Source organism: Gracilinanus agilis, chromosome 2, assembly GCF_016433145.1.
Source record: "Gracilinanus agilis isolate LMUSP501 chromosome 2, AgileGrace, whole genome shotgun sequence".
NCBI lineage: Eukaryota > Metazoa > Chordata > Mammalia > Didelphimorphia > Didelphidae > Gracilinanus > Gracilinanus agilis.
Window position 1 is genome coordinate 305,118,490 of NC_058131.1, and position 25,042 is coordinate 305,143,531.

At 35.4% G+C, this 25,042-nt stretch overlaps 1 protein-coding gene across 1 annotated transcript; it reads right to left on the reverse strand.

Moving 5' to 3' along the window:
- Positions 1 to 17,851: 17,851 nt before the first annotated feature.
- LOC123235316 (cytochrome b-c1 complex subunit Rieske, mitochondrial) lies at positions 17,852 to 24,345 on the reverse strand. Its single transcript, XM_044661431.1, has 2 exons — positions 24,073 to 24,345; positions 17,852 to 18,665 (listed from the first exon to the last, which is right to left on the reverse strand). Exons 1-2 carry the CDS (start codon positions 24,284 to 24,286, stop codon positions 18,055 to 18,057), a joined length of 825 nt encoding a protein of 274 aa, XP_044517366.1. The 5' UTR covers positions 24,287 to 24,345; the 3' UTR covers positions 17,852 to 18,054.
- Between the last annotated feature and the right edge of the window lie 697 nt (positions 24,346 to 25,042).

The following is a 25,042-nucleotide window of genomic DNA, read 5'->3' on the forward strand; positions in this document are numbered from 1 at the left end:
GAAAACATCAGCAAGAAAGGTTTGAAGCTTGGGACAATGCCCCCTCCACCCCAGGAACAAAGATTCATTTTAACATGAAGGGAAAAATAAGTAAGTGGGTTGGGAAAATGAGAAAAGAACAAAAATAAAACTGTACCATAACATTACTGTGTTGAAAGAAAAGATAAAGATTCATACCCAAGAGAGGTAGACGGAAAATTGAAAAAAGAAATGAGAATGATATATGAATATTATTGAGTTAATATCTTGGTAAAAGAGGTATAAAAATCCACTGAAGAGAAGAACATCTTAAAAAGCAGAATTGGCCAAATAGAAAAAGAAACACAAAAATGAACTGAAGAAAATAAGTTTTTAAAAATTAGAATTTGGCAAGTGGAAGCTAATGACTCCATGAGACATCAAAAAACAAACAAAAAGAATTCAAAAGAATGGAAAATGTGAAATGTCACATTGGAAAAATAATTGACCTGGAAAACAGAGGAGATATAATTTAATCTATAAAACTGAGGAGAGATAATTTAATAATTATTGCACTATCTGAAAGCTATGACTTTAAAAAAAAAAAGAGCCTGGGCATCATTTTCAAGAAATTATCAAGGAAAAGTGCCCCAAATATCCTATAACTAGACAATAAAATAGAAATGAAAAGAATTAATCAATCACCTCCTGAAGGAGATCCCAAAATGAAAATCCACAAGAATATTTTATTTTTTAAATTTTATTATTATTTTTATTTAAACCCTTACCTTCCATCTTAGAATCAATACTATGTATTGGTTCTAAGGCAAAAGAGTGGTAATGGCTAGGCAATGGGGGCGGGGGGGGTCAAGTGACTTGCCCAGGGTCACACAGCTAGGAAGTACCTAAGGCCAGATTTGAGCACAGGACCTTCCATCTCTGAGCCTGACTCTCAATCCACTGAGCCACCTAGCTGCCCCCTCCACAGGAATATTTTAGCCAAATTTCAGTGCTCCCAGGTTAAAGAGAAAATATTATAAGCAGTCAAAAAGAAAAAATTCAAATATCATAGAGCCACAGTCAGGATCATACAAAATTTAGAAGAATCTACAATAAAGGATCAGAAGACTGAGAACATGATATTTGGGAAGGCAAAGGAGCTAGGATTACTACTAAGAATAACATCCAGCACAACTGAGTATAACCCTTTAGGGGAGTGGGGGGAGGTAAGTGGACATTTAATGAAAAAGAGGTCTTTTAAGGATTCCTAAGAAAAAGACCAGCATTGAATAGAACATTTGATTTTCAAATACAAAACTCAAGAGAAACATAAAAAGGTAAGCATGAAAGAGAAATAAAAAGAGATTCAATGAGGTAAAAATATTTTCATTACTACATGGGAAGATGATAATGTCAACTCCTAAGAATTAGGTTAATTAGGAGTAAACAGAGATAGAAGGTACAGGTATACATTAATTACGAATAGGATATCTAAAAAAATTAAATTAAAGGATAAGAAAGAGGGATGTATTGCAACAAAAGGGAAAGAAGAGGAAGAATGGGGAAGTTGTGTCCCATAAAAGAGGTATGAAAGGAAGAGTTTTAATAATGAAGGGGATGATAGAGAGGCTGCAGGCAAGATTTGAACTTTATTCTCATCAGAATTGATTCAAAGAAGAAATTACATGCACACTCATATGGGTACAGAAATTTATCTTTCCCTACAGGAAAGTAGGAGGGGAAGAAGGATAAGAAAGGGGGGAAATTTATAGAAGGCAGTGCAGACTGGGGGAGATGGTGGTCAGAAGCAAAATAGAGGTTCAAGGAGAGACAAGGTAAAAGGGAAGAGAGGGAAGGATAAATGGAGGTGGGATGGGGAATAGGGTGATTTTAAATACACACTTAATAATCTTAACTGTGAGTGGGATCAAATCACTCATAAATATAAATGGATAGCAGAGTGTATTAAAAACCAGCATAAGACAATATGTTGTTTACAAGAAACATGTCTGAATCAGAGAAATAGACAAAGGAACTAGAACAGAATCTATTATGTTTCACCTGATGTTAAAAAAAAAAAAAGCAAGGATAATAATCATGATCTCAAGTAAAGCAAAGCAAAAATAGACCTAATTAAAAGAGATAAGCAGGGAAACTATACTTTGCTAAAATGTCATAGACAATGAAATAATATGAATAATGACATCAAATGATATAGTATCCAAATTTTTAAAGGAAAAATGAAATGAATTACTGGAAGAAGTAGACAATAAGCTCTACTACTGGGGTACCTCAACTTTTCCTTCTGAGAAATAGATAAATCTAATAAAAAATAAATAAGAAAGAAGTTGAGGAGATGAACAGAATTTTAGAAAAATTAGATATGATAGACCTCTAGAGAAAATTAAATGGGAATAGAAAGGAATATACCCTTTTCTCAGCCACATATGGAACATACATAAAAGTTGACTACATAATGTCTCATAAAAACCTCACAAACAAATGCAGAAAGCAGGAATATTATACATACCTAATTGGAAACTAAATAATCTAATCCTTAAGAATGAGACAATCAAATAATAAATCATAGAAATAGTCAATAATTTCAACAGAGAAAATGACAACAATGAGAAAACATGCCCAAATTTATGAGACGGAACTCTTAGGGGGAACTCTTACGGGTAACTTAAATATTACTAGATTTAGAGAAAGGGGAGAAGGAGGTCTGACTAGACAGTGATAATAGACTGGACTAACAAACTGGGGAAACACAAACCCCACCAAAGAACAAGGAATGGGAGATTATGGATTGGCAGTTGATACCAAGTGCCACCAAAGATCCACCTGGCCTGGGAGTCTGTGAAACTAACAAATGAGTAGACTGGAACCAAAGATTTATAGAGACAGGTTTAATTAGATAAACTTTGGTTTTGAAGGAAGGGAAAGGGATGTCTATTCTAACAACCTATGGGCAAGTCTCTGGGTCAGGGAAGGAACTTATCTACACTAAACTAAAGACTATATCAAGGCACAGCTGGGCTATGAGGGATGGAAGTGGGATCCTCACTGCTGAGTCCTGTAAAATTCCAGTGATGATACAGCTCTCCCAGGTCCTCAGCCAGTAATCATTGAGAAGGGTATGGTTAGGGAGTTAAACCAGCCTGAGATGACCAGCAGCCCAGGTCAATTTGACATTCTCGACCTAACTTCCCACAGGCAGGTATCCTTCAGGATACCAAGATACAAACTTCATTTCCCTGAGGTCTCCCACTGAGTCAGTTGGACAGCAGCAACTTGCACTCAGCTAATATGAAGTCCATCCCAGGAGAGAGAGCCACTTCCTGTTTCCCTATTCCATTTAAAATTCTCCAGCCTTGCTTGATAAGCCTCCTAATAATACCTAATCTTAAACATTTACACCCTACTTTATTAATTTATCTACAACAGAACCAAAGCAATACTTAGGGGGAAATTTATATCTCTAAATACTTAACTAATTTAAATATTAAATAACCTATATGATATTAGCTAAGAAATAGATATGTAAATCAATGGAATAGAACAAACATACAATAAACAGTAGTAAAACAGTACAGTGACCTAGTGTTTGGCAAGAGCATAGATCCTGGTTACTGGGATAAGAAATCACTTTTTGGTAAAAATTTCTGGGACAACTGGAAAGTAATTTGGTAGATATGAGTTATAGACCAATATCTTACCATTCCCTAAGAATAGATCAAAATGGATACATGATCTAGACATAAAATGAGATATCATAAGTAAATTAGAAGAACAGGGAGCATACTGTATCTCTCAGATTTAGGAATTTTTGAATAAACACAACATGGAGAGCCTTGTGAGATGTAAAATGGATAACTCTGAGTGAATTAAATTGAAAATTTTTTGAACAAATAAAACAAATGTTGCCAAGATTAGAAAGAAAGCAGAAAATTAGGGGGCATTTTCATAGACAATCACTTTGATAGAGGCCTCATATCTAAAATATACAGGGAATTTTATCAAACTTATAAGAATAAGAGGACAGTTTTTGGATGAAGAAACCAAAGCCATAAAAGGTATGAGAAAATGCTCTCAATAACTCCTGATTAGAGAAATGAAAACCAAACAATTCCTAGGTATCATCACAAACCCATCAGAATGGCTAAGATGACAAAAGGGCAAAATGACAAATGTTGGAGAGGATATGGAAAAATGAGGACATTAATATACTATTGGTAGACCTGTGAACCGATTCAACTATTTTGGAGAACAATTTGGAATTATACCCAAAGAGTTATAAAATTGTGTATATCCTTTAATCCAGCAATACCATTGCTGAGTTTGTTTTCCAAGGAAATCAGAAAACAAGGAAAAGAACTTATATGTTTCCAAATATTTATAACAGCTCTATTTGTGGTGGCAAAGAACTGGAAATCAAGGAGATGTCCATCATTGAGGAATGACTAAACAAATTGTAACATATGATTGTGATAGAATTACATAAGAAAAAATGTGCAGTTTAATATTTTTTAAAAATTGTGGAATGTACTACATGGGATAACAAAGAGTGAAATGAGTAGGTCCAAAACAACATTATATATAGCTACAGATTTAATATTTGAAGAATAATTTTTGAATATTCACCTTAAGAGAATGAACTAAAGATAATCTATATCTATCTATCTATCTGTATCTGTTTGACAGATGATATCTTCTATGCTATAGGGAGGAGAGGAAGAGGAAGAGAAACCTGGAAATATATAAATATCTTTATCAGCTCTTCTACCCTCAAAGCACCTGGTGGTACAGCAGATAGAGCTTTGGGCCAAGGGTCAGGAAGATCTGACTTAACACCAAGCTTGACCAAACATTTACTAGCTGAGTGACCTTGAGCAAGTCACTTAGCTGCCTCTGTTTTTTAAACTGTAAAAAGGAAATAATAATTGTATCTACCCCACAGGGGTTGTGTGAGGACTTGGCACTTAGCAGAGTACCTGGCACATAGTAGCAACTTCATAATTTCTTGTTCTGTGTGATTTCCTAGAGACATATGAATAGATACTGTTAAGAGTTAAGACCCAAACCCAGGTCTTCTGACTACTAATTGAGTGCTAACAATCCTGACTTTCTATCTGGTCAAAATGTATTCCTCAAACTACTACTCCTTAACCAAATAAAAATACCCTTATGAATGGAAATATATAGGGCATCCTATTATTCCATTACCATTCCATAAGCATTTGAGTGCCAACTATGCGCTAGGTATTGAAGCATACAAAGACCAAAATGGAATAATCCTTGATTTTAAGGAATTCACAACTTATTGGAAGAGACTGTATATATAGAAAAGTATAAACAGAATAAATTTGAAAATAAATTACAGTCTGGTTTTGGAAGGGAAGGCACTAGAATTATAAGGAATCTTGTAGAAGCTAAAGCTTGCAATGAATCTTGAAGGCAGCAAGGTATTCAACAAAAAGGAGAAAGATGATAATACGCTCCAGATGTGGGAGGCAGCAAATACAAAGGCATGTAGATGGACATGGAGCCTTTGTATGAGAAACAGTAAATAAAAGGTTAGTTTGGTTAAACTATAGCATGTGTGAAGTGGAGTGATGGATAATAAAGCTGGGAAATTTGATTGTTGCCAGGTGGAAAGACTTTAAAAAAAACAACCAACCAACCAACCAACAAACAAAAATTCATGTCATAAAGGGAAGATCAAGCCACTGGTATTAAATAAGAATAAGACTTAAGGAAAAAAATCACTGCCACCTGTATAAAGGACGGTTTGGAGTGAAGTGAGATTTGAGAAAGGGAGACCAATTAGGAAATTATTACAATTGTCAGGTGAAAAGGAATAAGTGTCTGAATTAAGATGGTGGCTATGTGTGCAGTAATAAGAAGATAGATGTAAGATATGGTACAAAGGCTAAAAAAATAAATTTGGGAACTGATTGAATATGTAAGATAAAAGACAGTGAGGAATAAAAGATAAAGCTAAAATTGATATCTTAGAAAGAATAGGAGGAAGATGATGCCCTATAAAGAAATAGGGAATTCAATAAAAGTAAAAGAGAACATTTGGTGAAAATAAAAATTTTATTTTGGATATGTTGAGTTTATAATGTTTATGGGATATCTAGCTTAAAATGTCCTAGGCATATAGACCTGAGAGTAATCTTCACAGAGACAATAATTAAGTCTAATTAAATATAGAGATAGAAGATTAGTTGGCCCTTATATATGTATAGGTAAATCCTATTTTATCCAAGGCTTAAGTTCTTGCCATTTTTCATCTTCTTTTTCATTTTGCTTTTTTCTTCTTCGTCTTTTAATTTGTATAGCATCTTTTAACTCTTTTGGATTATAATGCATTTCCATTTATGATTGCAGAGGGCTTAGTGCAGCCCTCCCCTCTTATACTAGGATTCTGTAAAACATCTTTGCTTTTTACAAGATGGGATATACTAACCTTTTACTTAGTAGAGCAAGGAAGTCTATGAGGCACCACCATTTTGCCAGAATAAAGTGAGAGGTAAGGGCAAATGACAAATACACCCTTTTCCTTAAATAATGTGATTTATAACGTATAACCACACTGAGTGTCCATCAGCTCCTGAATTGCAGGAGCAATTGTGGTAGCTGGTAAAATTCTACTTTTTGGAGTTTTTTGCCTTGTTCTTTTGCTCTATAATCTTTCTTATGTCCATCAAACAACCTGTAATCCCCTTTCTTTCTTAAAAGCTGAGAGTGAATTTAGTGTTTAAAAGTGACAAAAGGACAGATTCTGGAACCTATGAGCAAGAGATTCCCCCTCAGGGCACTTTAAGAACATCCAGTGAATCAGACATCAGCAACACTGAATGCAAGCAAAAAGGGAGAAGATGGAATTACTCTTTCTCCCATCTTCTAAACTTCACAATCTCAGTGAATGCTCTGGTTTCAGCATTGTAAATGGAGATGAAAAACAAGTTCCTAAACTTACTTTAGGTTTAAAAATTTAAGTTAAAATTTAGGTTAAAAAATTGCAAAGTTAGTATTATCTAGTAATTTCCTAAGCTAGTGAACTTAACAAAGGCAAATAATTTCATTCATTCGGTTTTACTGTTTTTCTTTTTCTTGAAAATTGATTTCACTTTCTTGAAAATTAAGCAATGGACATTTCCTGGGTATTATTATTATTATTATTATTATTATTATTATTATTATTATTACTACTACTACTACTCTCTGTTCTCTTATTGGCCAACCATACCTATCACTTTCTTAAAGATCTCACTCTAACCACACTTCCAAGAAAACCTTTCCTGATTAACCACATCCCACTTCATATTTCTTCAGCATTTGTACTTTCCTGTTTACTTTATCACTTTGAGCTTTCCAATTGTTCTCTTGTTATTTCATGAAAGTTTTTTTTTCACCACCTAGACTCCGAGTTGCCTGAAGATCAGGTTAGTACCTTTTCTTCCCTTCTTATCTGCCCATGGCGCCTAATATAAAGCACCACACACAGTGAACACTGGGTCAATAGCTATTTTGCTTTGTTTGGCTTGGTTTGATCTAGAGTTGTGATTTCATCTGTGCTGGAAACTCCAAATGTGAAAACACAATAACTCGTCTACATAGAGACTTAAAGAGTTACTTTTAGGTACTAAGTGGTTAAATGCTTTGTGAGTAGTTTCTTGGCTAGTATGTGTGGACTTGAACTTGAACCTAAATCTTCCTAACTTCAAAGCCAATATTCTATTTATGTTCAATGTTCTATGTTCAGTGTTCAATATTCTACTTGTTCCATGCTGACTCACCAAAAACCAGTTAAATAACTTAAAATTCTAAGATTAAAAGTGGCTACCATAGCAAAAAATTGGAATATGAGAGAATGTCCTTCTATTGGGGAATGGCTGAACAAATTGTGGTATCTGTTGGTGATGGAATACTATTGTGCTCAAAGGAATAAAGAACTGGAGGAATTCCATGTGAACTGGAATGACCTCCAGGAATTGATACAGAGTGAAAAGAGCAGATCCAGGAGAACATTGTACACAGAGACTGATACACTGTGGTACAATAGAACATAACAGACTTTTCTACTAGCAGCAATGTAAGGATCCAGAGCAAGGCTGAGGGACTTATGAGAAAGAAAACTAGCCACATTCAGAGGAAGAACTGTGGGAGGAGAAACACAGAGGAAAAAAAACTGCTTGAACATATGGGCTGATGGGGATATTATTGGGGATGTAGACACTAAACGATAGCTCTACTCCAACTATCAATAATATGGAATTAGGGCTTAATCAATGATACATGTAAAACCCTGTGGAATTGTGCATCAGGTAAGAGGGATTAGGGGGGCTTGGGGGAGAGGGAAAGAACATGAAATATGTAACTATGGGAAAATATTCAAAATAAAAAATTCTTAAAAAGGAGCTACTATCATGATTAGAAAAAAGAACTTGAGCAAACTTGGTATGTTAAATATCAACTCAGATTTGTGGGGATTTCCATTCAGTTGTGACTGACTCTTCATGATCCTATGGATCATAGCATGCCAATATTGTCCATAGGGTTTTCTTGCCAAAGATACTGGAGGGGTTTGCATTTTCCATTTCCAGTGGATTAAGGTGAACAGAGGTTAAGGGATTTGCTCAGTCACATGGTAAGTGTCTGAGGATGGATTTGATTTCAGGTCTTCCTCACTCTAGGCCCAGCACTGCCTAGCCACTAACCTGCCTCAGTTCAATTTAGTGGTTTAAAATGGAAAAAAAAATCACCTTTCTATTTTCAATTCGTATCACATTTTGTATGAATATTCAAAATGTTCCATTTTTGGCTGAAAAATTGTGGCATATGAATGTATGTAATCTAATATCAATTATAATAAGAGATGACAAATGTGAAGGATTCAGAGAAACTTGGGAGTATTTGAGTGGACTGATATGGAATAAAAATAATAGAATAGAACAAATGACACAATTACCCATAAGAATGTAAAGGAAAACAACTTTGAAAGCTGTAAGAGCTCTAAGCAACAGTGGTCAATCACTGCTTCAGAAAATTGACGATTCCTCTTTCCTCTTGCCAGAGAAATGATAAGACAGAGTTCTAGAATGAGATGTACATTTCCAGACAAAACCAACATGTTGATAAATTTTGTTTGATTATATTTATTTGTTACAAAGAGGGCCGCAAATGAGTGAAGGGGATGTAAATTAGTGGGGACTGATAGAGATTAAAAATAGAAATGATTTTCAATAGACATTTAAACACAAGAAAAAATTCAGAAGACACAAACAAGACAATTATGTCAGTACTTTACTAAATTTAACTTAAAAAACATTTTAGCAGTGAATTATGAGGAATTAAGCAAAGAATAAAAAATCTATTAAAAGAAATTAATGATTTAATGTTTATCTCTTAGTTATTTGCACAATGAAATTAAGTTTGTAATAACATTAAATTTTAAATCTGTACTTCTGAGTTGTTTTGAAGATTTTAAATTCATAAATCATAGATTAGAGTGAACATACCTCAATAAATGTATTTTCTAAATATTATTTGATTGCTCTGTTGGTGTACTTCATAATTTTTGGAAACATCAAAAGTTAAATAAATTAAAATGGGAGAATTGGATCCTATTTAAGCTGCTATAGAAAAGAGAATCAATAGTTTTGGAATGTTGTAGAGGAATTGACTTTAAACTATGTGAATCCATTTATAATACAAATAATCTCTTTAGAGCAAACCTTAATTTTTCTGTAGCATAAATAAAATTTTCATATTCAGCACTTTTTGCTTTTAAGACTATATATGTGGAATATGTATGTAATATATATAAATATATATAAAATAATATGATATATATATCATTTAATGTCACCATCTCTTTCTTTCATTCTCACTTTTAACTGTTCTCCTTAACAGGTAACCTTTTAGGGGGGTAGCTGGGTAGCTCAGTGGATTGAGAGACAGGCCTAGAGACGGGAGGTCCTAGGTTCAAATCGGTCCTCAGACACTTCCCAGCTGTGTGACCCTGGGCAAGTCACTTGACCCCCATTGCCTACCCTTACCACTCTTCCACCTATGAGCCAAAACACAGTATTAACTCCAAGACAGAAGGAAAGGGTTTTACTTAAAAAAAAAAAAAAAAAAAAAAAAAAAAAACAGGTAACCTTTTAGGATGCATAGGAGGTAAGGAAAAGAAAGAGAGTAAGAAATAACTATCCCAGTATCACAGGGTTGGGATTTTGTTTTATTGTTGTTATTGTTGTTTTTAGCCTGGAACTCTATCCCAACCAGTCCTGATCTTGCTTATCAGCACCTAGGATTGTAAGCCGTTCTATTTTCCTGGCATGGGTTAGTTTGCCTCTCAGGTAGACTTGTATTCCACACATAGTAGAAGTGGGAGATATTATAGCTAGATTACCAAAATAGTTTGGTTAGCCCATTTCTACACAGAATTATACAGCTCAAAAGTAATCCACCTGCCTCAGGTTCCATGATAGAGAGGATTACAAGAATGGGCCTACCATTCCCAGACACCAAGTGCAGCAGCTAGAGCCCTTAAATTTATTATGTTTTTATATTTTTATAATTTTATTTCCACATAGTTGGTTTTTTAAAATAATTCTCTGTGTCTTGTTTTATATATTTAAGAAGATTATTCTGAGCTTCATCAGCTTGCCAAAGATGTCCATGACACAAAACAGGTTGAGTCCATAAGAGTAGGAAAAGCCATTAAAGCTGAGAAAATGGCAGGAAAGAAAGTGAAGACCTCAGAACTGTGCAAATTGGACAACAGAAAGTCTCAGCTATTTACTTAAACAAATCTTGATGTGAAAGTTGTTGTTTTTTCAATTAAGTGGTCAGTGTTTTACTTACCTTTTAAAATATGTGTGAAGTTTTTTTTTTCCTATGCCATGTCATTTTTTATTTTTGCAAATAATCATAATCAGATAAGCAGGACAGAATCCAGATGTATTCAGTCTGCTGCACTCAAATTGGCCTCAACTAGGGATAATAGCAATGTCAAATGAAAAGGGTAGTTCATTACTGTAGGTTTTCAGTCCAATGGGCCTTATTTTTGTTATTATCAAAGAAGTATAAAAATACTGCTGGAAGTCCTTCAAAAATTAATTGCAACCTTGTCTTATAAATGAAAGATTTTTAGACTATGATAATCTATTTTGTACTCATTTGTAGGAGCAAACACTTGAGAAAAATCATATTTGTTGTTGCTTTGGGGGTCAGTTAAGTCTATAAGGCTGGAGCAACCCAGCTTTCATATCCTCTGCAACACGACAGCTAAAATACTCGCAGCATCCAATAAATAACAGCTAATGGGAAGGTAGAGAAAATTGTCACAAATCCTTCCTGTCACAAAAAGGGATCTGATTTTATCCATTCACTACACTTTCCCAAAGAAGCAGTCATCTCTAGGGTTGTTCGGTTTGTCTGGAAAGAGTTCTGTTCTCATTTCCAAGACAGGAAATGAACAGAGAAAGGATGAAAGGATAAAAATAATGACTATCATTCTCTATATTTGAAGATAGTAGAAACAGGGCATTAATGAACCTTTTGACACTAAAATTCTTTGAAAGTTAAACTAGAAGTTGGAAGAATTCATAATGAAAGAAATGAAAATTCAAAGTTTGGCAATTTAAGCTCAACATTATTTAAGTTCATAATTTCTTCTTTTCCTTTTATTTTTTTTAAAATGACATAGATTTAAATCTGAAATACCTCTCTTCAACCTAAAGGCCTCAGAACATGGTAAAAATTATACAAATTTTGTTATGTTAGTTAATTTATGTTAATATTTTAATCCTAAAAATGTTAAGCCAAATATTTGCAAAATAAGCCTAATTACACCACCCTTACAAAGCCAACAATCTCGCATCTACTCAAAAGCTTCATTATGACTAATATACAAATAAAATGGAATTAAATTAACATGAATTACTCAAATGGACATGAAGTCATAAAAGGTGATCTCTTTCATACTGAAAGAGTGAATAGATAGTGGAATATTGAAATTCAGATGAATAGAAGCTTCCTAGTGTTTAAAAACTGAGGCTAAGAATCTTACAGACTATTTGCATTTGGCAGTTTACCAGAGATTTTCATATTACTTTTATCTTATTAACTTTATGAATGTGACTAATGATCCTATTTCTTATATTTTGATCAATTTAGTTCAACAAATAATTATTGAGCCATCTACTTATATGCAAGGTATTATGCTAGAGACTGACAATATAAATACAAAAATTCTTCAAGGTCCTAACATCTACTCTACTCTTGTTATAGGAGTTCCCCTCCACTGAACTTCCCTGTTTCTGTCCAAGGTAGCACCATTGTTCCAGGTTCTCATTTTTATAATGTTGGCATTATTCTTGATTCCTCTCTCTCTTTCACCTCACATAATCAATGAATTGTCAAGTCTTGTTATGTTTACCTCTACAATATCTTAAATCAGACCTTTGTTCTAATCAATTATCAACTTATTTTCAGCCCTTATTACCTCTATTACAAAGGTCTGCTCATTGGAATCTTTGCCTCAAATCTTCTCTCCATACCCAATTAATCTTCCGCACAGTTGCCAAAGGGATTCTCCTTAAATGTGGATCTCTATATATCACTCCCTTTTACTCAATAAATTCCAGTGGCTTCCCATTGCTTCAAAGATAAATATCTTCTTTAACTTCTCTGGATAACTACTTTCCTTCATCTTCTCAATGGTTCAGCCAAACTGGTCTCCTTCATATAAAATGAAAGTAGCCCTCCATCTCCCATCTCTTCGATTTTGGACTGGCTATGCCTCATGGCTTGCAAACAGGTTTTTCTCACCTCTGCCTAACAGAATTCCTCACTTCCCTTAAGATATAGGTCAAGCACTGCTTTCAATAAGATGTTTGTCATGATCCCTCCCACCCTGCCCCCACAACCACTAGTACTTTCCTTCCCTAACTACCTTATATCTACTTTGTGTTCTTTTTCTGTAGATATTCATATATGTACAGACTATTTTGTGTTCTTTTTCTGTCAATATTTATATATGTACAAACTACTTTGTGTTCTTTTTTTGTAAATATTTATCCATGTTCAAGCTACTTTGTATTCTTTTTTATAAATATTTATATATGCACACACATTCTAGATAGATAATCATTCAATAAACATTTAATGAGCACTTACTATGTACCAGGTACTCTGCTAAGTGCTCGGAGGGCAAAGAAAGGCAATATATACAGTCTCTGCTTTCAAGGAGCTTACTGTCTAATAAGAGAGACAACGTGCAAACAAACAAATTTGAAATAGGATAAATTTGAAATAATCAACAGAGAATCAGTGAATCAGGAAAGGCTTCCTCTAGAAGGTGGGATAGTTGGTGGGTTCTTGTGCTTCCTTCTTGAGAAGGACCAAAATGGCATCACTTTGTCAGAGTTCGTGTACTTTAGTGTGACTGACTGATCAGACTAGTATGAGCTAGGAAGGCTCCACCATCAGTCAGGCAGAAATAGCCCATGTGAACATGTGAGATGGAGATATCTCACGTTTCTTTTGAGTTACTGCAATTCTGCTTTGCTCACAGAACACAGAACACAGCATTTTCTTTGATGTGGGCAGAAGGAGAAATGAAAAAAAAAAAAGGGCTGATTGGGGCTCAGAAGACAGTCATGAGATAGGGAGTCCATTAGGGAGATGAACTAGTGAAGTTATATAATTGCACTAGTTAAGGTTATAAAACATTTGTAAGTTCCTTGAAAGTGAGGACCACTGTTCTTTGTATTCTCAGTGTCTGGCACAATGAGGATGTTTACTAGATGTTTGTTGATTGAAGGAATGCAATATGAAACAAGGCTGGAAAAAATGGCTGGAGTCAGACTGTAGAGAGCCTTAAATGCTAGATGAAAGAACTTGTAGTTTATCAGTTGAAATAGTCACTGGCACTTTCTGAACAGAAAATGGTTTAAAAATGATTTTTTTTTTTTTGGCAATTGTGTGGTGTTTGGGTTGGAAAGGAGAGACTGGATGTAAGAAGACAAATTAAAAGATTATTAGAGCATTCCAAGGCAGCAGTGATACAAGCCTAAATTAGCATTGTGGCCTCCTGAGTCAAGAAAAATGGATAGAAATGAAATATCATTGAGATAAAATGGACGAAGTTTGGAAACCGATTTGATATGGGGAATTGCAGGAATAAGAAATTTCATGGACAATTTTAAGGTCATCCATCTGATTGATTGTGATTATGGTGGTATCCACAATAAAAAATAGGGACATTTGGAAGGATGGGAAAAATACTTGTCTTGAACATGTTGAATTTATGAAATTTGCAGGAAATACAAGGTGTTTAGCAGGCAACTGACAAAACCATATTTTCCCCCAATCACAAATATTGAAATGTCACTAAACCAGTGTTGAGGGTAGGGCAGTGAGGAAACACATGTAACTTCACAGACCAAACCCCATTGCTTACTTCTTGACCTGGGATGGTTCAGCCCTCTTTAAGCAGCCCCTCCCCAAGGGGGGCTCACTATCTTGGTGACAATGGGGACATCTGGTCACTGGCACATTACAGTTCAGAATTCCTGAGCTCAAGCAAAACTCCAGCCTACTGGTTACTGGGTTACAAGAAGGCACCTACACAATTGGTTTTCCAATGGCAAAATTCACAATTTGTAGAAACAGATTCCCTTGAAGTGGGAAACATTAATATTCTCCCTGTTGCTTCTCTTATGACTTTCCTAAATAACCACTGAATCCTTAACGTATGGTTTCATTTTTGAAAATTAATAGAAATTGTGGACAGAAAAGGTTTATTTGTACTACAGTATTATCACTGTCTACCTAGGACATAAAAGAAATATTTTGCACAATCTTGATCTATAGTTTCTACTTCCATTTTCCCATTAGACACTTTCAAAATTTATTCTGCATTATACTTCCATAGTCTCATCACCAAGTTCTTAAATCAGAGGTTACTTTTACTTAACACAGAATTTTCTCCAAACAATAATTTTACAAAATCGTGATCTATACTAGCAATGTTTTCTTAATAGCATTTTTATAAAGATGAAATTCATTTTTTTAACATGGAGGAAAAGGTGGGGAAAATAGCTATCTGCCTTTTTTTAATATCAAGTTTTACATATAAGACATCATGTGTTGGTGGTTTGAAAGAATAGGCAAGAGGTCTAATATTGAAATAGAAAAATAGTATAATTTCTGTAGAAAGCATTTAGTATGGGGATGCAATTTAGAATAAGACTCAAACTACTACTGTGATTAAGTCACAATTTCCTTGAGTCTGTTTTCTTATCTATAAAAGCAGTGATTCCCAAAGTGGGCGCTACCACCCCCTAGTGGGTGCTGCAGTGTTCCAGGATAGTGGTGATGGCCACAGGTGCATTTATCTTTCCTATTGCTATTAAAATTTAAAATAAAATTAATTTCCAGGGGGCTAAGTAATATTTTTTCTGGAAAGGGGGCAGTAGGCCAAAAAAGTCTGGGAACCACTGATAAAAGGGAGATATTTTAATTACCTACTTGATAGGGACATTGTATAGGATATGCCACATAAACATCAAAATTTCAATTTCTTTCGGAATGTGCTTGGACAATAAATTGAAAGTGAACATGTGTCAAACTCAGTTTTAGAAACTTCTTGGGTTTATAAAGATGGAAAAAAAATGTCCAGGTCTTTTAAAGAAGATTCAAACATGAATCCGTTTATGTACTTGGTAGCACCTAAGTCAATGAGTTATGAATTACAATAGTACAGGCATGTCAAATATTTTGGAGTGAAATAAACATCATATCAAATAGGGCATTAAACAAAGTAATCATAATTTTTGGTAAGCCTAATAATGGCAGCTATTCCATAAGAGGACGCTAAAAATGAAATGGTGTGCTTAAAAATTTTTCACTGGTTATAGTGCATTACCTTTTTTAGAAACCTTTGTTTTCTTAGTAACATTTACTTTCTTGTAGTTTCTTTTCTAAAGCAGAAGGGCAAGAGCTAGAAAAAGTTTTAGTCCAGGTTCACAGTTTGGAAGTCCCCGAGGTCAAATTTGATCCCACGTCCTCTTGATTTCAGGCCTGCCCAGAACTCTATTCTAAGTATGCTACCTAGCTGATCTGGCAATATCTTTTTATAATCTATAATCTTTTTTTTTAACTCCTTTCTATCTTTGAATCAATACTATATATTGGTTCCAAGGCAGAAGAGTGGTAAGGGGCAGGCAATGGGAATTGTGACTTGCCCAGAGTCACACAGGGAGGAAGTGTCTGAGGCCAGATTTGAATCCAGGACTTTGGGGCCTTGTCTCTAGGCCTGACTCTTTATCCACTGGGTCCTTAGTTGCCCCTGCAATATCTTTTTTAAAAAATTCCAATGCCTCAACTTTCCTGAGTATTGAGTCACTGAGTATAAAGCAAAAATAACAAAAAGGGAGTAATAAAGGCGGCTTCAAAGAAAAGGAAAATGGGAAGGAAGGCAAGAAAGGCAAATGGTAAGGTGACTGGGGAGTATAGCTGGTTGGAAGACTATGCTACTTAGGTGATGACTTCGGGTGGCAATTTTACTGAATATCTTCAGTTTGGCTTTGGCATCAGGTGAACGTAAGCCAAATAATCAGAACAAATTCTACTGGAGAAAAGAAAGCTGAAATACATGTGGACATTAGTCAATCATATCACTTTCACATGACAGGAAGCTTAGTATGAAAGTGGAGCAGTTACAGAGTTCAAGTTTGAGAATCATTGTCTGGTGCATTGTACTTCTTTGGGTAGAAACAGGAACTAGTTGGTTAATAAGTACTATAAATCTTCTTGCTAGAAATAGCATGACTTTTTTACCTTCCAGTTCTAAAGCAAGATAGTAATCACATTCTATGCAATTATGCTGAATCTGAATTAGAATTTTAAGTGCCTCTCATTATTTTATGAATACAGCATCCTTGTAATATGTATGACCTAGGCAGAAATAAAAAATGCCATTATATAGGTAGCTTGGTTAACCAGAGAGCTGGGATTGAAACATAAGTTTCTGACCCCTAACTCTATATTCTAATTTGGTAGCCATTTTGAAGGGGAAAAAAAACAATAGGACTAGTTTTCCATAGAAATAAATTATTTAACCATTCAGAATAAAAAGTAGCAAGGCTTATGCACAAAGAACTAGGGTATAAGAAAAACTACAAAACTATATATAATGGAATGTAGGAACAGACATTATATAGTCCACTCCAACCCCATCCCTTCCATGGACTACCAATCCCAACAGACTCTCCAACGATCCTGCTCTCATAGGTGGGTAGGAGACTGGTAGTCAATCAACTTAGCATGGTCTGGAATATTGAGTTTGAAGTCAAGAAACTTGGCTTCTAGGCTTAGTTCTGCCACTAACTCATAGGATGACTTTATATAAATCACTTCTCTTTTGCTCTCAGTTCTCTCCTAGGTAAAGTGAGGATTTCAGATTAAACAAACTTTGAACCTTCTTTAGTTCCAACACTGAGGATTCCTTCCTCTGGATCAGGGGTCGGCAACCTTTTTGGCTGTCAGAGCCATAAACGCCACATTTTTTAAAATGTAATTTCGTGAGAGCCATATAGTGCTCACAGTGCGCGTTCCTGTAACAGCGCCTGAAAAAAAATTGACTTTATGGCTCCTGCAGAAAGAGCCATATCTGGCCCTCAAAAGAGCCAGATATGGTTCGAGAGAAATATGTTGCCGACCCCTGCTCTGGATGAATACTAGAGGCAGAGCATAGGGGAAAAATAATATTTTTCTGCACAAATGGATAATACATCCCTCTCACAGACCTGCCTGCAAATTATTAATTTAAAAGAGTTGTCAAAGAAAAAAATCCTACAAATCAATAAGAGAATGTTTAATAGCAGTTTTATTAAAAGCAAATACTTGAAAGTGTTCAATATTTAATTCAGATGAATGTAATCCAATACATTATCAGAAATTGTTAAATCTCTCACATCAACCAATTTGAAGAATATTACAATTTCTCTCAATAACTTTTCAGAATTTACATGAAACAAACTTGTAGAGAATTTGTGATGCGAGTCCAGTACTTTAACCAACAATAACTAGATCATCACTGGTGAATTCATATGTTGGAACCTCAAGGTTGAGTGGTGCAGGCCCTTTTCTGATTCTACCAGATGCATCATAGTGTGACCCATGACAAGGACAGTAATAACCACCAAAATCTCCTGCATTTGCAATGGGTACACAACCAAGATGGGTGCAGACACCTATCAGGATGACCCATTCAGGCTTCTTTACGCGGTCTGAATCATGTTGTGGGTCTCTCAACTGTGCCAGATCCACTGCAGCTTCTTGTTCTATTTCCTTTTGGGTTCTATGACGTACAAACAGAGGTTTTCCTCTCCACTTCAAAGCTATATTCTTGCCTTCAGGAATATCCGACAGCTTGATTTCAATTTTCGACATGGCCAACACATCAGCAGAAGCACTCATGCTGGAGACAAACTGGGAGACAGCATTCTTAGCAGCATATGCAACACCTACTGTCGTAGTTGCAGTAATCAAATAGGAGAAGCCTTTCCTACTTTCACTGCTATCTTTTGAAGATTTTGTGCTATCTAACACATCTGATCGACGATAAGGAGAGAAGTCAGGAACTTTGACATCTGTATGAGAGAAACGAACAGAAGCAGGAACTGCAAAACAAACAGAAGATTATGATAAAGTCAGATAAACACCTTAAAAGGAGTATTTGTGTGTGTATATGGTTATATGTCTGCAAATTGCCTTTAAAAATGAAAAACTTAAATAATATGAAAATAATCTGTTTATATAAAAACAAAGTAGGAACATAGCCAGCATATCAAATAGCATTAATTGGATGGAGTAGATTTTTGTATTAGTATGAAAGTACAAGTTGTTTGTCAACTGATTTATTTGAGTATTGCTGTTTCAGGTTCATAGTATCTCCAGGAAAGTGAGTAGATGAAGTTGAACAAACCTGTTAAATGAAATATTTCAAAGATTCTAAAAATTCAGTTTGCAGTCACTAGCATCCACCTTTCAATATTGAACTCATTTCCAGCTTTATAATGCAAAGTGTGGAGTCTACAATTCCTATTGGGGTCAAGCTATGTGTTTTCTGAAAGTGCACATAAAAACTAAATTCTTGAGCTATTATTTTCATGAATATAATTTTATAAGAAATTGGAGAGTTTTTCATTTTTTCTAAAAATTTTTTAAGCATTCTAGGAGTTTTTTTCCTATAATAAAGTTCCATATTTTTGACAATAATATTCTCCCAATGATGTTATAGAGCAGCAAGTTGTGAAAGAGCAAGTAGGCTCTTAAGAAATGCAATTGGGGATCACTCAAGGGGCAATTATGAGGCCCCAGGTGGCCATTAGCAGTCTATAACACTTTACAAACAAGGAATTAATTACAAGAAGCAATGTAAGGGTATCAAAGAAATGTAAAAATGAAAAATGAGCCAATACTACAACAAGAGTGAGAGATACCAAGAATATGACAGGAAGATTCCCAAGCATGTTGGATGAACCCCTGAGGAGAATTTAATGGCAGCAATGGACAAAATGTGCACAGAATGAGAAGATATAGTAGATTGCAGAGCTATTAGAGTATTGTAAGACAGGAATTAGTACTACTTTAACTTCAAATATAATCAATGGTGGGTGAAATAGGAACAGCCTTATCAAAAACAGGCAACTTGTCTATATCATCTCATTTGATTACAAAGTGGGAAATTCTCCATTAGCTTCATTCTTAATAATTACTAGTGTGCACTCATTATTTTAGGAACTAGCAAATGACTAAAAGGCAAGAATTTTAGCAGAAATTTTTTTAGCTCAAGTATTATTGTGAAACAATGTTTGATGAATTTTTAAATGATGAATGTTTAAGAAAAAGTGAACTTCTTGGCAGGTTTTCTAAAGTAAATATAAAAATCATGATTTTATTTAGTCATTTTTATTTATAAGAGAAAATGCTTTTTTCCAAAGAGGAGGGTTGGGTTTAAAGTCAGAGAGACTCAAGTTCAAATTCTGCTTCTGCCACTTATCATACTTATATGACTTCAAACAAGTCACCTAACCTTTCTAGGCCTGATCTGTAAAAGAAGGGAGAGTTGGCTTCTAAAACACTTTTTCCTATTCTAAAATCTATGCCCTATGTTCTACTCATAAATACATTTTCCTTTCTATTACAAGGGAGATTCAATACCAGATTTCTTACCAATATGGTTCACAAGTAAGGAAAAATTCCTATATGGTATGTTTCAACTACTTTCCCCCCAAAATGGTAACTACATGCAAGTCATTAAAAGTTACCTATAATGAAATAGCAGTGAAATTAATAACTAAATATATCTCTGCTCTTTTCCAGATGGAAGCACTGGCAAATTACTTACTTTTAGCAAGTCATCCTAAAGAGATTCTTAGCCAGGATTTCTATGGAGTCAATTATGATTTATATCACTCTAGTGAAATGTAGAGAAGAAAGCCACTGATGAGTCCTGCCAATATGTTTAATATCTTAGATAAGAAGGCAAGTGTGGAATAGGAGACATAAAGCCAACTTAGAAAACCTATATTCAACCCCTCCTCCTTCGCAGGACCTATTAAGGCTGTGACCATGGGCAAGTTACATAAGGTCTAGCTAGTTCTCAAGGACAATTTATAGAGGAGCTACCAATGTATACTAATAGGAGGAGTTTCCTTGGCATTGATTTTTCATTGGAAGTTTTATAAGTAGAAACCAAAAGAAAAATCACTTAAGTTATTTTTCCTAAAAGGAGAAAATAAAGTTCATATAATTAGCATTTTGAAATGGACACTTCTGAATTAAAATCACTTCAGCTAATCCACTGACTTTTCCCATATAATAAAGTAAGTGAATATGGCATAAATTAGGCAAAAACTCCAACATCTCACACCATGTACCAAGATAAATTCCAAATGGATAGGTAACTTAGATATAAAAGGTGGAATGAGAAGCAAATCAGAGGAAAAATGACAGTTGTTTTTCCAATCTATGGATGAGGAGAGAATCACAGAAGATAGAATGGACATTTTTGAATGTATATAAAATGAAAGTTTTTGCACATACAAAAACAATCCAGTTAAAATCTGAAGGGAAATAAGAAAACTAAAGAAAAAAAAAACCTTATAGCAAGTTTTGAAAAAGGTCATATATCCAAGATATAAGAATCTGATTCAAATCTCTAAGAATAAAAAGCATGCCCTAATTGCTAGATACATAGTCAAGGATATGAACACACAACTTTTAAAGAAATTCAAGCTATCAATAGCTATATTTTTAAAATGTTATAATCACTAATGAATAAATGCAAATTCAGCAAGTTTGAGGTTTCACTTCACATTCATTATTCTAGTGGAGAGGGCAAAAGAGGAAAATGACAAATGCTGGAAGAGCAGTAGGAAAATAAGTACACTAATGCACCATCAATGGAGCTGTGAATGGATCTTGTCATTCCACTGTATATTGGTGTTGAATTGAAGATGAAACGTTAAGGGTTTAAAAAACAAACACACACATTTCTTTTTGAATAAACCAAAAAAAACAAAAACAAAAACAAAAACAAAACCCCTGCAAATTATGAGGGAAATGGCTAAACAAATGATGACATGAATATAATAGATTATTGTACCATAAGAAATGGGACAGTTTTAGAGTAAACTAAGAAGGCCTCTATGACCTAACATAAGGTGAAGTAAGCAGAACTAGTAGAACAAAATATGCAATTATGTTATAGAGAAAAACAATTTTGAAAGGCTTTAGAACTCTGATGCAATGGCAAACCATGATTTCAGAAGAGTAAAGATAAAGCACACCAACCATTTACTGAAAAAGAGATGATGGACTTAAAATGAAGAATGAACAAGACATACATTTTTGGACATGGTCAATATGGATATCTGTTTTCCTTAACTACTTATAATTCTCCTTTCCTTTTTAAAAAACTGTCCACTGGGGAGGAGAAGAGAAAATAAATGTTTGTTAATCAGAAAAAAAAATACAACTGAGTTTATAAAAAAGTGAGTGTGCTAGATTTCCTCCTTATCTGAATTAAAAGAAATCTGCAAAAGAAATTTAATAATCAGGATTCTACTGCTTTATTTGAGCTAATAAGCTACATTTTCTCTCAGAATATAAGAAGAAAAATCTGAAAATTTGGTAATTATAGGCAGTTCCTGCCCCAACAATTCAAGCTTTTAAGTTATTTTAATAATATGTTTCAGATATGACTCAAGATAGCAAAGTATATCATTCCTAGATTTAGCTACAACTTAAAATAAAACAAGATACTACGAAAAGGTCACCAGGGTGTAGAAATGCCTCTTCAAAGTATACAACTAAAAGGAAGTACTCTTAGATTCACTTAGTACTGGGGGTGAAACATTCAAGTTAATGTTTGTCTCTCTTTCCCCTATGTCAAGACTTTCACCTCTCATTCCACAATTCTATCAAGGAATCAGTTTTCCAACTAAAATGTGGGGTGGAAAGAACATTAGAACTGGGATAATTCCTTAGTTTACCACTTATAGTAGGTGAACCAAAGAAAGTTACAACCGCTGAGCTTATTTATTGAAAAGTAAAATGGAGATGATAATGCTTGACTCAGAGATGTTATATTGATCAAATCATGCTAAAAATATTTTGTAAATTCTGTTATGTTCTCTGAAAGTAATGCACCAAGTCTTCTGAAACATTGGAAGAAGTATAAAGTTTCAAAAGTATTAAATATACTGCCAAGTTGGAGACCACAGATAGAGTATACTGACTAGGCCTTCTTTTTCCATCATTTATAAAAATATTTCCAACAAAGAACATAAAATATAAAAAAGCTTCCTCAGCCAAAACCTTCACAGAGGACATTTTATTACTTTCTATCTTTCTTCCCCCACATAAGGAGGAAACAGAAATTTGGTGTAAAAATGTTTTATACCCAAAATGTCATATGACCTTGAATAAGTAATTTGGCCTCTTCAGTTATTCCATCTGTAAAAAGAGGGTAGCTGTTAACTTAAGCTTTAACATTCATTCTAAAAAGTGTGTGTGAGGGGCTTTCTGGAAGAACATCAGTTGGCTCCAGGATTCACCTCCTCCAAGGTCTATCTGCCTTGTACGTGATATAAGTGAGATTTCAGGGACGAGCCAAGATGCTCTCAAATGTCCCAACCTAAGCTAAAACCCATTAGAGACCTTAAGAGATCACTTTGATGGTGTAGTCACTTCCCTGAACCCAACTTCCTTCTTGGCAGAAATAATAAAGTCAAAATATAGAACACTGGATTTAAAATTGGAGAAACTAGTTTCCAATATGGTTCTGTTACACACTAACTACAAGAATGTGATCAGCACTGTATAGTAGAAAAAGCAACTGATTCAAAGGACCTGGGTTCAAATCTTGCTATATGCTTACTCCCAGTGTGACCTTGAGCAAGTCATTTAAACCTCCCTGGGGCTCAGGTTCCTCAACTATCATTAAAAAAAAATAGTATCTGACTACTTCCTATTTAAATTGTCTTCCAGCTCTCCTCTATAATTCTACGATGCCACTTGACCTTTTGGATTTGTTTCCTTACCTATAAATGGACATTTAATACCTTTGTTACCTAAAAAAGACTGTGGAAACATACAGGAAAAGGTGTATGTAAAGTATTTTTGGTTGTTTTAAAAATCTTAAATAAAGTGAGCTGCTATTATTATTATTCTCTACCTCCAGACAAGAGGCAATTCGACCTTCCCCAAAGACACAGAATAGGAAGGGGGGCCAGGGTTCACTGATCTGACAGGGCGGCTTTCTACTCCGGGAGGGGTAGGGATGCCCTTTCCGCCCCTGAACCCCTCCGCCGGTTCCTCTGCCTTCACTTGGCTTGGACGCCCCTCAATTCCGGAAACGGGGGTCTCGGGCCCCGGAAATGGCCTCCCAACTCCCTCCTCCGGCTCCCAAGCAGGCAATCCGGAGTCATCCCCACGGCTGCCGAAGCAGTAGCTTTGGTCCGGAGACCGCAGCCCCTCTGCTTTCGTTGCCTCCCGCCTCTTCTCCCACTGTACACTCACAGAAGAGGCCGACTGTGGCAACAAGCTGCTGGCGGGCGGCCTGCCCTTTCAGAGACTCCTGGCACAGGAAGGGGCGCTTCGCATCCAACACAGGTGGCTCCGGGGTAGGCACCACCGAAGCCTGGGCCAGCGGCCGCAGGGGACCTGCCACCACACGGGACGTGGCTGATAGGACGGGGGCGAAAGGGCCTGAACGAGCGGCCAACGATAACATGGCGACGGCTTCTTTCACCCAAGAGCCGGTCACCGGGACGACCTTCCCGGGGCTGCGCAAGCGCCGAGAAACAGGCGCACGTATTGTGTCATCACGCCGGCCGCCGCGCGCAGCCTGCCGGGTTAGGTTATAAAAGGCGCGCTGCGTAGCCCCTAGGATTATAGACACCTCCAAGTGCTAAGGAAGTGGCAACTTAAAGTTGATCTCCTGCAGAACTAGTGTGCCTAGCTGTCTGTCATTTAGTTAATTCGGTGCTTAACCCCTATGGGGCAGAGGGGCCAATCCCTGCCATGTAGTTTCATAAAATCATCTTTCTTGAAGCTAAATACAACCGTCATCAACCAAAACCATTCACTACTCATCTAGTTGTCTGATAGTTCTTCTGACACTGATGATTATTAGCCATCGGAGACACATTAGAGTGAAGTCTTAGAAGTTAGACTCGCTCGATCATGTCTATGGGACATTGCTGTTTCCAGGTGACTTGTTTATTTAACAGAAGTTGTTACCTCATTAAAGCAGTGCTCCAGTGGAAAAATAAGACTGCTTTATTTATTTTTCTTTTCCTAAAAAATACTTCACCACTGCTAGGGACTTGATGAGAGCTACTGAGGGTAGTTTAAACAATAATTAAAGACAAAAGTAACAATGCAATACTTTCTGGGATTTCAGAGACCATAAAATATCAACTTTTATATTCAATTAGCAATTATATTTTGCAAAAATTTCTAGACAAACATAAACAAAGTGATCAAT

Bases quoted from the DNA above. Each gene is read 5' to 3' on its own strand.
- LOC123235316 (XM_044661431.1), bottom strand. From the start codon at position 24,286: ATGTTATCGTTGGCCGCTCGTTCAGGCCCTTTCGCCCCCGTCCTATCA. The intron at 18,666-24,072 runs GTGAGTGTACAG...TTTGTTTTGCAG, and splicing joins TGCCACAGTCGGCCTCTTCT to TTCCTGCTTCTGTTCGTTTC.